The sequence below is a fragment of the Bombus vosnesenskii genome, unplaced genomic scaffold (genome assembly GCF_011952255.1).
Source record: "Bombus vosnesenskii isolate JDL3184/JDL3185 unplaced genomic scaffold, Bvos_JDL3184-5_v1.1 scf7180000014579, whole genome shotgun sequence".
Classification (NCBI taxonomy): Eukaryota; Metazoa; Arthropoda; class Insecta; order Hymenoptera; family Apidae; genus Bombus; species Bombus vosnesenskii.
In genome coordinates, this window is record NW_022883531.1 from 58,048 (window position 1) to 71,631 (window position 13,584).

Genomic DNA, 13,584 nt, shown 5'->3' on the forward strand with positions numbered 1-13,584 from the left:
AACGAGAAAATAGCCGGTGTGTTGGTCGAATGATCGCGTGCTGGGACGATCGGAAGGGACCGAAGATCGAGAGATTCCAGCCAAAAATTGTGAAAGTGAATCGGAAGTCTCCGAATTAGAAAGTCTCGAGGTTTACGAAAGTCCGTCGCTGTTCCCGCTCACCGTGACCATCTTATTATTCATCGAATTTGCCGATCACGCGAGGCTTGCCTTTTTTCCATTTTTATTCTCGGCGTTCGATCCTCGAGAAAACGAGGAAGATATTAACCTGTAGCTGCAGGAAGATTTAAGCGTATCGTCGCGAATACAACATTATACATTTCACTTTTTAAATCATCGTCGTACGTAACTCGATCGTTCAACGACTTGGCACATCCAATGTCTTCGTCGTCGCAAAATATTTCCCTGCTTAATAAAAATATTTTCGTGCACTTTACGTGCACTTTCAGAATTAAACGTAGAGATAGTTCCGACGAGGAATTATTTCATGTATCGAATTTTAAAATTGCTTTCCCATAGACGACAAGAAATTCGATCATGTTTTTCACCCGTGATCTTTCTATTTATATTTCTATGTATATATGTATGTGAATCATTAACACTCGCGTGACGTTACCGCATCGTCATCAGTCATCACAGTGCTAATTAAGAGATACAGTCAGTGTCCGGGAAACGTTGGCGCGCGATTTTCCAAAGATCTTTGGCAGTTGCGTTCGGCGTGAACGCCGCGTAATCGTCGGCGGAATCGAGTTTGCGAGAGTTACGTGACCGTGTAATTACGTGTGTCGTGTCGAAGCGACGCTCTCAACGAAGCATCGCGTCGATCAGCGTCGTCTAATAAGAGGATCGCGATAAAGTTATCACCGGGGCAGCGGAGAACGCGCCACGATCGTCGTAACTAATTTCACGTCAGGATCTCTTCATTAAGCTCACCGGGAGCAACCAGAGCAAAAGGAATCGTCGAGGTTCGCCTTGCTACTTTCGCTGTTCGCGTAATTAACAATCGTGCGCGATTAAACGCTGCGTTGATCGAGATTGAGATTCGAAGGAGCGGTTTGCGTGGAACGGAGTATTATCGCGAGGAATTTGTATATGGCCAGTTCTTCGCAAGTCTGGATCGTTCTTAATTTACAAATCGAGATGCTACAGCCTCTTTAAGAATTATTTATGGGATGTTCGACGAGACAGAAGATGAAGATTTCACAGAGATTTTATCGAATCGGAACGGACAGTTGGAGAAATGATCGCGAGAAATTTGTACGTCGAGTGAGGTTAATAGATCGTACGATTTTAATTTTAACTAATCTCGCATACGTAACAGTGTTTATTTGTTATCTTGGTTTCGAATATTAGTTTCCATCTGTTTAGATATCGTTTTTGAAAGTAAAACGCAACGCTTCGCGGACGAATTTCCATATTTAAATCGGTTCTGACAGTTCGACAGAGAAACAACTACATACGAGAGACCATCAAACGTAGAATCGGTTTCTCTCATAAAAATTGAAGTGATTTTGTCTTTCCGATTAAAGGATCGATGAAAAGGAACCGTGGGAACGTTTCAAGCGGCATGAATCGATTAATCAGGATGTTTGAAAAGTTGTTAAATTATACTCCTATATATCTTTCTTTCAATTAGCAGTTCGCAATTCGAATATCTGTTTAAAAAAGATTTGTAGTAGATTTAAAAAACAGAAGAAGAGAACGCCGGACAAATCTTACGCAGCAGATGTTAATCGTGTGGAAAGTGTGCGATGTTTACTAACATCTTGTTTAAGATCGCGTTCTGATCTGATCCGCTCGGCTCCATCTATGAATATTTATCAGCGATTTAATTGCTGTACCGCCAGTCGCGTCAATTAAAACAGGGTTCCTTAAAATCACCATAAAACGTAGTCTTCGTAAATTGCATGGTTGGACTCGGACGATTTCCTTATCGATTTACCGAGAGGACAGTGGCGAGCTACGGGCGCGAGAACCGGAAATTCATTAGACACAACGACCGCGAACACAAATCGCCGTGAGAAGATCAGCGTTGCATTTAAAACGTTAGTAAATGTGTCGTTTACTTATCTTCGAAACTATGGCAGTCACAGTTTATAGAATCTTTCCATCGAGTTCACTCTATTTCAATTACGTTATTCGATAAGCGTACGTCCCGAGAGAAGAATATTTGCCACGTAATAGCGCGAAGCGTAAACGTAAACTTCAAGACGCAAATGCGATCCGCTTTTGATAAAATATGGCTATCCGACAATCCTTTCTTTCCATTCTAATACACCTACCTCGTTGTCACGTTAATTTTAACATCTCTTTCTAACCAAAATATCGTCAAATCGCGTACGAAATAAATTTGACGTTCCAACGAGTTTCTACAGAATGTTTCTCGCAGAGAAGATTTTGTCAGTTCCAGCGTTTCCTAAGGTTCGTGCACCTGTTTCACGATTCGCTTGTTAGACAGTAAAATCGCTCTGTTGCGCGATTCGTATCTAGCCGATCGTTAATATCTAGTTAACTCGACCATTCGCTCTTCCTCGACGAGTTTGCTCATTGATCGCGATGCAACGCGCATTGCTGCGCGTCGTATACGTCTAAGAGAATACATTAAGAATTTTACGGGGAAAAAAATCTACCACGATATGTCTCCATATATCCTCGTTACGATTCGTAATAATATTCAAAATTCCAGAGATATCGGCAGGAGCGTCGATACTATCGTCGATCATGATAAACTATCTGAAATCGAAGGAAAGCGGTTTCCACGAATGTGCGTGCTGTTACACTTACGCTCGATCCACTTTCCAAGATTAGCTATTTTTCGAGCCTCGAAATTATACCGGGTGCCGCTTTTCCGCTATGCAAATTAGTAGGCCATCAGACTACCGATTAAAATCCGATGCAATTTGCTCGATTTTTAGAAAAAAAAAAGAGAAGCTCCTCGATCGCTGCTCGGTTTACGACTATTGATCAGAAATTCGTTTATTTATAAACTTTCGAAAGAATAACAGGATCGAATTACCGCGCGAGTATATATCAGTATCGTCGGAACATCGTTATTAACGATACTACTTTCGATATTTCGTAACTTTCGAGTTTCTCCCTCCGGATGCGCGTCGATGGAAGACGCACGAAGGAACACGCAGGATATCATTAAGGGGACTGTTGGAGCGACATCCTCTAATTTAGCCGAGATTACAGATTACGCGAGGTTTTTATCCGCTGGAGGACGCGTATTAAGAGAAAACCAAGACGATGCGCGGATAGAGGCAGAAGAAGTTACTATAGTTAACACGATCGTTCTACTCGAATACGGATACAGACGTAGATCTCGATATGAATTTCGATACGCGTACGATTGTGAACGCAGCCAATAGGAATTTCATCGATAACCCTGCCGATAAAGCAATAAAAATCTGTTTCTGCCTGTTAACACAGAGCGAAAGCCGAGAGGAAACGATAACAACGAGCACGAGCGTGGTAACCTCGCCGGGCACGAAGGTTGGCACCAAGACGAAGAAGAAGAAGATCGAGGGCGTCGCCGGTAACGATGCCTCGCCGAATCTCACTCCTCGCACAAAGAAGACCAAAAAGAGCAAGAAGAACGAGCTTGAAAAGGAGAACATCTCTGTGGTGAGTGAACGCACCGAAGCGTGTTCCTTAAATTTTCTACAACACCGTACAGCCATCTACAAAGTGTTAAAAAAGAGTGAACGTTTGATAGAAATTTATAACGCGAACTCTACGCGAACTTTTCCGACAATCCAATAAACTAGCAGTTGTCGTGGATCAGCGAGTCGGTTCTATATCTCGCTCGTACTTTATATTTCTCACGTACCGAGGAAGCAAATAACGATAGAATTTCGGCCATTGAATTTCGTTTCTTTCATTCGTCTCGTTCAGCTTTCTTTCTTTTTTTTTTTTTTCTTTTTGTTAACACCTCGTGTTCGCGAATCGCAAACGAGAAGAGTCGTGCGCTCGCGAGCATGTTCTTCCTGCGGACAAGAAAAGGTGCCAGCCGGATGTCGAGACGATCGAATCGAGGAACCCGCGACTGACGAAGAAACCCGGTAGAAACACATTATGTGCATGAACCGTTATGTCGTGTTAATTAGCGACGTCGAAGAAGCATCCACGTCGATAGACGATGGTCTTGGCAGAAACCGGAAGAGCCTGTTTAATCCTTATTTGCATGCTTCCGATTCCGAGCAATAGTTTCCAGGCTTTTCACTTTAACCGACACCGAGAACGGTACCTCTACTTCTTCATTTACGTTTTCTATTTACGTTTTCCATTTACATTTCTCGCTTGCATCGGTCTATCTTTCCACGCAACGGCATTCTTAAGAGACGAATTTCTTTTTCGAGCATTCGGTAAGAATTTTCCCGTAAGAGCAGCCTTTTCAGTATCCTTTTGTCGCAAGTTTCTGAGTAATTTGATTCGTCCACGGAAAAGTTCCCCTCCAAGTCGAAAAACAACTTGCTAGTTGTCCACGGACAAAGAACATGGACTGTCTGGAAAGAAGTTTCGGTAGAAGTTCCTTCTAAAAGGAAAGCTCCTCGGAAGTTGAACATTTCCGGAGATCGATATTTAAAGTTCCGCCTCTTCTTTGCTTTCTGATAAAGTCTGCATTTTTTCCAATAGTTCTCAACGCTGACGAGAACTTCTCCAACTATGGAATGCCGAAAGGGGAATACCATGCCTGATCCTCCTAACCGTCTACGTACAGCAGATGGAAACGATATAACGTAGTTTTAAACGAAAGCTTTGACCGACTGATAATTTATATCACACCGTATATACGTTATATCTTGTTACTTATACAGGGTGGTTGGTAACTGGTGGTACAAGCGGAAAGCGGGTGATTCTACGCGAAAAAAGAAGTCGAAAATATAGAATAAACATTTTTTTTTTAATTTTTTTAAAAATCTACAGTGAGATCCGTTATAACGAGACGTGATAAAGTGCACGCGACCGAACGAAAATTCAAAGTCTATTTTCTCGAAAACAAAGCCTCAAACGAAAAATTTTTATTATATATTTTCGACTTCTTTTTTCGCGTAAAATCACCCCCTTTCCGCTTGTACCACCAGTTACCAACCACCCTGTATATCGTAGTTGTTATTCGTACGTGTATATGCTATATTTTGATTTAATAACAATACTCGCATTAGTAAAAATGAATTCGTAATCGTGAAAGGTGCTACGCTTTGGAAAATTGACCTATCTACAAATATCTGAACTACTTATCGCGGTAGTATTAGGTTGTCGGAAAAGTTTCTTTCGTTTTATAAGGAAATAATAGACGCACAATGTTTTTTGTTTATTGAATTATGCATTAACATAATAATAGAAATATAACGAAATAGATCATACCTAATTCGATAAAATAATATAAAACAGAAATTGTTTTATCATCTTATGAAATGAAAGAAACTTTTCGAACAATCTAATAAATACGTTGTATCGTTTCTATCTACGATACGATAATGTATAACCGTGTTGCATGTACAGTGTGCGCGTGTTTGTCTGTTTGTTAGAATTCTAACTTGCAAGAGCCGAGCATGCACCCCGGTCCCCGGCAGACGAACCCGGAAACCTTTGATTTCTCCGACGAAGACGATCTATCGAACGTGAACGTGAAATCTCTGGTAAGTTTCGTCGGCCAGAAACTTAAGACCGTGAAGTCTCAAATACTTTCCACGCGAGCGCGTAAAGTGGCTGCAATTTTTCCTCGTCGCACAGTCGATCGCGATCCGATAAATCGTCCGTGATCGGATTCGATTCAACCCGTGGTTGCCCGTTACACGAGGCACGATCGACGTAAATTCGCCACGTGGCTCGCGTGTCCCGTTCACGCGACCGGCCAAAGAGGAATTCGTCTCGCGTGCGTCCACTCTTTCTTCGTATCTTTTTTTCTCCTTCGTCCGGTGATCGTCCGAGCGAGGAAACGCGGTCCCAAGTGGAAAAACCGTAAACTGGACGAGGTACTTTTACGATTTCTTCGAGATCGAGATCGACGTATAGCGACGAAGAACTGTCTGTTTTTAGAACCGGTCTTAGAAACGGAGACCGTAACTGTCGATCAAATTAAGAAAGTTGAAATATGAAAATTCGTAGTTTAATTTATTGCCGATACATAGTCGAGGAGCAACAAAGATTAATCTTGTATAAATTTGTCGATAAGTATTTATTCGCATAATAGTAGCATTGATTTATTGATCCTATCGAAAAGTACAAAGAGAACGCTTCGGGCGTTCTCTGATATAGAAACAGCAGAGGTAGAGAAATTGCTAATCAATTCCTTTGTTAAATTGTTACTCGTAAATTATCCTGCATGTATAGCGAATGTAACGATGTAATCACCCACGAGTATCGTGATATATCGAGGTTTCTCTGCAATGACGATAGTAGAAGTCCGATCGAAATAGCCCAAGTAGACTATGAATCACCGTATATCCAGTCGCATGTGATTAGCTTTGTACCCTGTGCATTGTATTTTGTGCATGCAGACACAGAATTATGTATCGGAGGCGACTCGAAACGAGCAAGATCGATGTACGAAGGAAAAGATCGCGACTGGCGTGTCGATCAAACAGTTGGTAAGTATGGGAAAAAAACCATAATTAAGCCACTTACTTTTAGTCTTTCTAATTTTTCGTACGTATCTTCTAATCGACTATTTTATGTCGCGTGATTGACAATTAGCGTCGTTTATCAGATTTACTCGTTGTCACTCTTTTAACGGCCGTCTTCTTATATAACGAACGCTTGTTCGCGCGGCTGAAACGACAAAAGAAAACCGCTTTAATGGCTGTCGAATTACACTTTGTCAGTTGTTATTTTGTCACTAACAGTGTCGTAGCTTTGGCGACATCTCGAACATGAGCGACGGCGATCAGACTGCGTACGGGAAAACCAATCACGCCATGGACACCGAAGAGGTTTGTATATTTAATCATCTTGCCACCCATTTTCGCGTTTCAATTTTCGTTATTTCTAGCTAAGATGTTATAAATGATCCGTAAGCGACTATTTTAAGAGGGTAGTTCATCCCTGGCGAGTGGAAATTGTAGTTAGATCGCGGGTATTTATCGCGTAAATTTCTATGCAAATCTCATTTACAGAATTAAGACGGCGGCATCTATGTAGAAAACCGTAGAATCTGTTGGATACCACAGACGATTAAATATTATATCGATCGAAATTCTCACGAATGCGTAAATATTCGCAAACTAAGTCGAATTCGATATGCGCGATGAACAATTTCAAATAAATTTTCGACTCGCTTCGCGTATCATCTCGCGTATTCTGTGTGAACTACTCCCTTAAGTAATACACTTGGAAGAGAGCAGCATTAACCCTCGACACAGACTCTAATTGCCTAAAAATATTCGCGGCACGTATGGAAAATAACCCGTTGCCACTTGTCAGGTGTTTCCTTCGCTTTGTTAACCTCCGACTAACGGAACGACGGAAGGCGAGCCTGAACGAGATGGTGTGGGTAATTTGAAAAGATGATTCGGTATCCGAGAGAAGAACCTTCGTAGTCGAGGGTTAACGAGCATGTAACGAGAACCCATGGTCAATTTCGCAACGATAGATCGACAAAGTTCTTCATGTTTTTTTTTTTTTGTCTTCCCTGAAAAATCGCTATATAGCATAAGTCCTAATTTTTGAGTTCGTTTTTTTTTTGCTGGCCGCGTCGATGGAAAAGTAGAAACGTTGAATCGGTTCAATTCGCTCTCGAGCTAATTGGAGTTGTTCGCGAGCATGTTGCTCGGCATTCGATGTTTCGTGGTACGACAGAGGAATGACAGCCCTATTAACAGTTATTACTGCATGAGCTACTTCGAACTTCCGTTATTTCGCTTCGCGATGTGTGGCAATAGGATTAACCGAACGACAAACAAATAATTTATCCTGATTATCGTAACAGCATACTAATCGCATAACGAGTGCGAGCTTTGTGACGTTCGTTAAAATCTCTCTGTCTCTTTAATCCTGAAAAACTTTCGTAACATATCGTTATCGTGGATGATATTTCGCCTTTGTACGTTTGTATCTCTTTCGGAATGTAATAACGTCGAACAGATGTTATAACACGTTTTGTTAGAAGAAAAATGGAAAGGTTATCGTTTGGTTAACACCGCAAATAATATTGCGATGTTATCGTTACAAGATGGCAATATCGAAGCAAAACTCTGTCGCGTGATAACGTTTCGAAGTTGAATTTATAAAAATTGGAAAATACACGGACCAGAAGGTCTTCCGAGATAAATAAGTTCACGAAGCTCGCCACTCCGCGAAACTATCCGCAACTCGCTGCTAATCTGACTTCCCATTGACGCTCCCAACGATCGTAGAAAGCAAGGTCGCTGGGTGATCTGCGAGTATGCGAGAAGGGTTACTCGAAGTTCACCAAAGACGCGCTAGTCTTCACCGGGGTGTCGGTCAAGGCCCTCGTAAGTACCTTTCGTGAACCTGTTGGACGACATCGGGGACTGCTGGAATGTTTCATCTTTGCTATTCTCGTCGAACAAAAAGAACACAAAGGAGAAAAAGTAGAAAAACGGCCTGATACCGCGTACACATATAGAACAATTATCTTCAATTGTTAAAATCTTCGATCTATGAAAATCCTCTGCGATAAACGTTCAAATATTTTCATGTGCCTCTATACGACGAGTACAAAGAATAACTACAGTCGCTACAGTCCGACGTTTAATTTTCTTTTTTACGATTTCGTAATTATAATCTTATCGTAGAATCATCGTATACTCGTCTTGTGCCAAAAATAAGCAACTCGTAGAAAGGATGGATCGAAGAATTTCCCGAGTGCACGTGAGCGATTCGCTCGAGTACGCCGCGCCGCGCCGCGCCGTCGTCGAAGATGCCGAAGCGTTTTGCCGTGCAGTCGGTCGCCGTAACGCCGCGAATGCTGTCTCTCCATTTAAGGGAGGGCCGGCTTTGATAATAACCTACTACTCATTTGCCCCACTTTGTGCAGCCAGCAATGGCCGAGAATCGAGGTCTTACGAGTTTTTCGCCGCGTGTATCCGTCGTTTATCGGTTATCCGGTTACGGATTTCGAGACGAGTGACATAATTCCTTGGCATCGTAGCCTCCGCTGCACATACTCAGTGAAATCGTCTCAGTTCCGACTCGTTCTATCGCTCTTTCCTTTTTTCTTCTTTTTTTTTTAACGAGCACGAAGAAGCCTGTTTTTTAATTTTTTCATCGATCTCTATCATCTTTTCTTTTTTTTTTTTTTTTTTCAATAATTTACAATTATCAGCTACGTAACAGTGCGTATCGACACAATTGGCGGAGAAACTTTGAAATTTCAATTTGCATAGATCCGGCCGGAGAACGGATGAAAAAGACGTATTCGCGTCGTGTCGGAGAAAGCATCGGGCCGGGTCCGTGCCAAAAAGAAAGGCTATTCGAGCGAAGCTCAAGCCCGGGAAACAATTCCAGCTGTCTCCGTGGTTCGCCCCTCTCGTTTCTTTTCTTCTTCTCTCTCCTTCGTCCTCTTTTCTTTCTCTTTGGCGATGCAGCGGTTGGCGACGATTTTGTATCGACCAATTGGCGACCGACAACCTTTTAAGGCGCTTCTCTGCCAATTCGGTCACGTTAGCGCGTACCCAGCGCTGTGGTTTGTTTATCAGTTAACGATTCTCTTGCTCGACTGGAAATTTAGTTAACACAGGCCTGTGGTACGCTAAGATTTCGCCTGCGAGCTGGCTCAGTCTAATTCCTTCGGTTAACGCTTTTTCTCCAATAGGAGAATATTCTATGGATCTTCTATGTACCGAACGATGCAACGGTAAAGGTAAAAGAAAAGGCGAAGATCCGATACAAGTTTAAAATCTACCAGTTTCGATGGAGCTTGGTAGATCGCGGTCGTTTCGCGCGCTTTTATATTTTCGCGAAGACGATTAAAAATACGAAAACACAGTTGGAGAATCGTTTCACGCGATAAACGCTGCAAAAGGTATTACACTGGAACATTACACGCGATCTGCGAATATCACCTGCGACGCGTGCGTTTCTGCGCTTTCGCGTTTCCCGTGAACGCATAAAAGTCCGCGGTGTAAACGTAAATCAGAACTGTCTCTATAAGTTGACAATCAGCTGAGTATGTTATAAAATTCTCGCGTCTTTTCTAACAACATTTTTCAAACGCGAAAATCTACATCTGCGCTACTTTTGTATCGATGTGTGTATACTTACCTGCTTCCTACCACGCTTCAAGAATAAAATCTTCGAAAGCAAATACAATGTAAAAGATAAAAGAAGGAGACGTCGCGAAGAGCAAAGAAAGAAGCAGAAAGAAAAACAGAAAATATCTCGAAAAGTAAAGAATTGAAAGAGATAACAATAGGAAGCGTGGTGGAAGGTAAACAGCTGTAGAATATTAGCTCAAGTAATTCGCCTTGCGTCTGGCAAGCAAAAAAAGAAAGGGGAGAGGGAATTCCAGAGACCGCCAACCGCTGAATCTCTCCAACTCTAGAACGAAGGTAGCGCTTCGAATATTTACCACACGACACTAACCCGCAGCCCGTGCTGTTTCTTTCTTTTTGTTCGGTGCCTTCCCCGGCCCCGGAATGCATGAAACCTTAATCGAAAACTTACGAAACCGACCTCGGGACAGAGGGCTTCCTACTGTAGTTTGGCAAACTTAACGAGCGAGGGTAAGGACACGGATCGACCGAAGCTCGAGGTAAGACCCCCGAAACACATAACCACAAATACGGTCGATTCGCACCAAGGTTTTATCTATCCTCACTTTTCTTCTTATTCTCCAACGCTTCTCGCCTGCCACGCCGTTCTTCGAACGCAGCTTCATTTCTCAGCATCCATCTATTATTATTTCTCCGCCAAATGTTTGACAAACAAGTTTTGCTTCTACTTTTGATCACTTCGTTGAACAAGATCGTAGTGCCCCTTACAAATTGCTCGAGTCTATCTGGTAATTCGATTGAAACGAAAGTTTTGTTTCGTTCGGTTTATCATTTTATATCAGTTTGTTATTCGACGTAGCGCTAATACGTAGTAGACATTGTAAAAATTAGATGTTTCTGTGATTTTCGTTTCAATCTGCTGGATCTGCAAACGATTGGACGATTCCTTAGGCTACTTCCACACGGAGATACGTGGATCGTGATACGCGTATGATACAGATGGCACGTGTATTAGCTTTGGAGGCGTCGAACAACGGAATGCGATTTCGGTTAATCTATGTCACGCTGTATGCTGTATAAATAAACGTGACAAATAACGTTGCGCGGAAAAAGAACACGATTCGACGCTGTCGTAGTTCAATTTTTTTATTGTTCGAATATTTCTGACGGTAACTGTAGCAGCCTCTCGTATTTTACTTTCGCGTCGTAGCTTATCTCCGTGTGAAACTACCTTTAGTCCTCTCGTTCTGTACCGTTTGGGAAGCTTTTTGGAGCGCACCCAACACTCGCACGAAGCGTCCTAGTTTTACCACGTAATAAGAGCGTTCACCGTGGGCACGATTTATCTTTGAAAATTCGCATATCCTTTAAATTCGCAGAAAACTGAAACTATTCGCATAAAGCAAATGAAATAAAGGAAACTCCGCTTATACTTTCCTCCGATCAGCGAGACACGCTTTCATGCTCACGCTGAACAAGCTTCGGACTAGATCGAAGCGCGCACACATTCACGAGGTGTTCTCCCTCGACGACAAGACCAGGGCTGAAGGCTTTCGAGCACTTCTCGTTTGACGCGTGCACTGTTTGTGTTTACAGAAGTCGAGCTTCAATAAATTCGACGCCCTCAGCAAGAAGACGGTGCTGCATGTGCGTTCGATCGACGCGGGCAAAGTGCAACAGCAGCTGAACGCCGTAAGCTCCCGCACTCTCTCTCTCTCTCTCTCTCTCTCTCCTCCTCTGGATACTTTAACATTGACGTACTTAACCCTTCAGCCGCGAAGAGCGCGTAAATAGCCTTCCTGTTTCGAGCTGTTGGCGTGGAATCGATCGTTTCAGCTCGTCCACTTTTCCTCTCATAGCCGAGCAAACACAAAGGAGCTGATCGGTCGAAAAGAAAATCCCGGCTGAAGGATTAACCTTTTAATTATAAAAAGCTACCACTGTCTTCTTCGAAATATTAGTTTGTCACAGGAAGTTACGGCATCCGGTGCTATTAATATACGAGTACACACTGGCTACATCTTTCTTTCATCTTCGTCTTAAAGGAAGATCTTTATCGTCGGCTTAACCAAAGTGTAGATAATCGAGGGATAATATTTAGATCGTACTTGCTAGAAGAGGTGAAAATTTATCGATCTCGTATCGAAAAGTACAAAAGTTTCTTACCGCGAATATCTGTGGTTCAGTTTACGATAAGTCCGAACAAGTACTTGATCTTTGTTTAGTCTCTGTTGGTTTACTCGAATTATTGCAAAATTGTTGCTTTAATAACGCGTAATGACGCGATACGCTTCTCAGAAATGATATAACGCAGAGCATAAAGATGTAAATATCCTCTTTAAAGACTGTGGTATCGCGTTCGAGTTGTCAACTCGTTCCCGCAATCTGCCAGTTTGCTCGGATCCGATCGGAGTAATTGGGACAAGGAAAACAGGCCGGTTAAAGGGAACGAGATGATGATACGGGTGAAAAATAAAAGAGCGAGGAAAAAGTGGAGGATCGGTAAAGGAATAATGGAATTTGACGGCAGGTGGGTCAAAACGGCGACACGAATCCCAATTGCCGTAGCTGCGGCAAGGTCGTCTTCCAAATGGAACAGACAAAGGCCGAGGGTCTAGTTTGGCACAAGAATTGCTTCCGGTGCGTGCAGTGTAGCAAGCAGCTTAACGTGGACAATTACGAGAGCCACGAGAGCACGCTTTACTGTAAGCCACACTTCAAGGAACTCTTCCAACCGAAACCGGTTGAAGAGTCCGACGAGCCTGGTAAGTCGATCACACCACACCGTTTACGCCACGTTCACCTCAAGCTCTGCTAGTCGTAGGCGGAACTCGCCTTAAAATAGCCTCCGATCTAATCTCCGCGAATCTTTCTCGTCGCTTTGATATCACCGCCTTCTCTCGCTGGAAATCACCACTACGTGACAATTTCTTTCTTCTTTCTTCTTAATACGTACCTCTTTTTTTTCGCTGCACTCGTGACACAAACGTTGGATTTAAAAATCGTAACAGACAGATTCTTACGATGTGTCGACGCTGTAGACTTTAAAGATTCGCGAGGTTAACCCTTCAACAGCAAGTAAATATACGATACGGTGCTACAAATACCACCGCTATATATATATATATATATATATATATATATATATATAGATACCTATAGTTAAAGAAGAAATATCCAAATCCAGTAATAGATATAACATAAGAATTAACAACCACCAAAACCCACTAGTTACTCAATTATGTGACACGACGGATCAGATCCGCAGGCTAAAAAGACATTACCCTCTAGATTTTTAAACATTAGATTCAACTAGAATCAAACATACGATAATCATTTATAGTACCACGCTAGAATAATTTACTTATAATTCCCAATGAGAATTGATTGTAAATTACTTCCA

The 13,584-nt window shown here is 42.3% G+C and overlaps 1 protein-coding gene and 1 long non-coding RNA gene across 19 annotated transcripts in view; one reads left to right on the top strand and one right to left on the bottom strand.

The window, feature by feature from the left end:
• LOC117240183 overlaps positions 1-13,584 on the top strand; it is a 74,932-nt gene that overhangs the window by 44,140 nt on the left and 17,208 nt on the right. For 6 of the 18 annotated variants that reach the window (XM_033506102.1, XM_033506103.1, XM_033506090.1 and 3 more), the window contains 8 exons: positions 3,433-3,627; positions 5,535-5,645; positions 6,507-6,596; positions 6,852-6,938; positions 8,361-8,459; positions 10,652-10,720; positions 11,778-11,873; positions 12,712-12,946. In XM_033506102.1, the coding sequence (XP_033361993.1) occupies positions 3,433-3,627; positions 5,535-5,645; positions 6,507-6,596; positions 6,852-6,938; positions 8,361-8,459; positions 10,652-10,720; positions 11,778-11,873; positions 12,712-12,946 (982 nt within the window). The remainder of the gene's footprint in view (positions 1-3,432; positions 3,628-5,534; positions 5,646-6,506; positions 6,597-6,851; positions 6,939-8,360; positions 8,460-10,651; positions 10,721-11,777; positions 11,874-12,711; positions 12,947-13,584) is intronic. The other 12 variants (XM_033506092.1, XM_033506094.1, XM_033506096.1 and 9 more) reach the window with 12 other exon arrangements.
• LOC117240210 overlaps positions 1-13,584 on the bottom strand; it is a 66,508-nt gene that overhangs the window by 28,722 nt on the left and 24,202 nt on the right. The gene's annotated exons all lie outside the window — the stretch shown is intronic.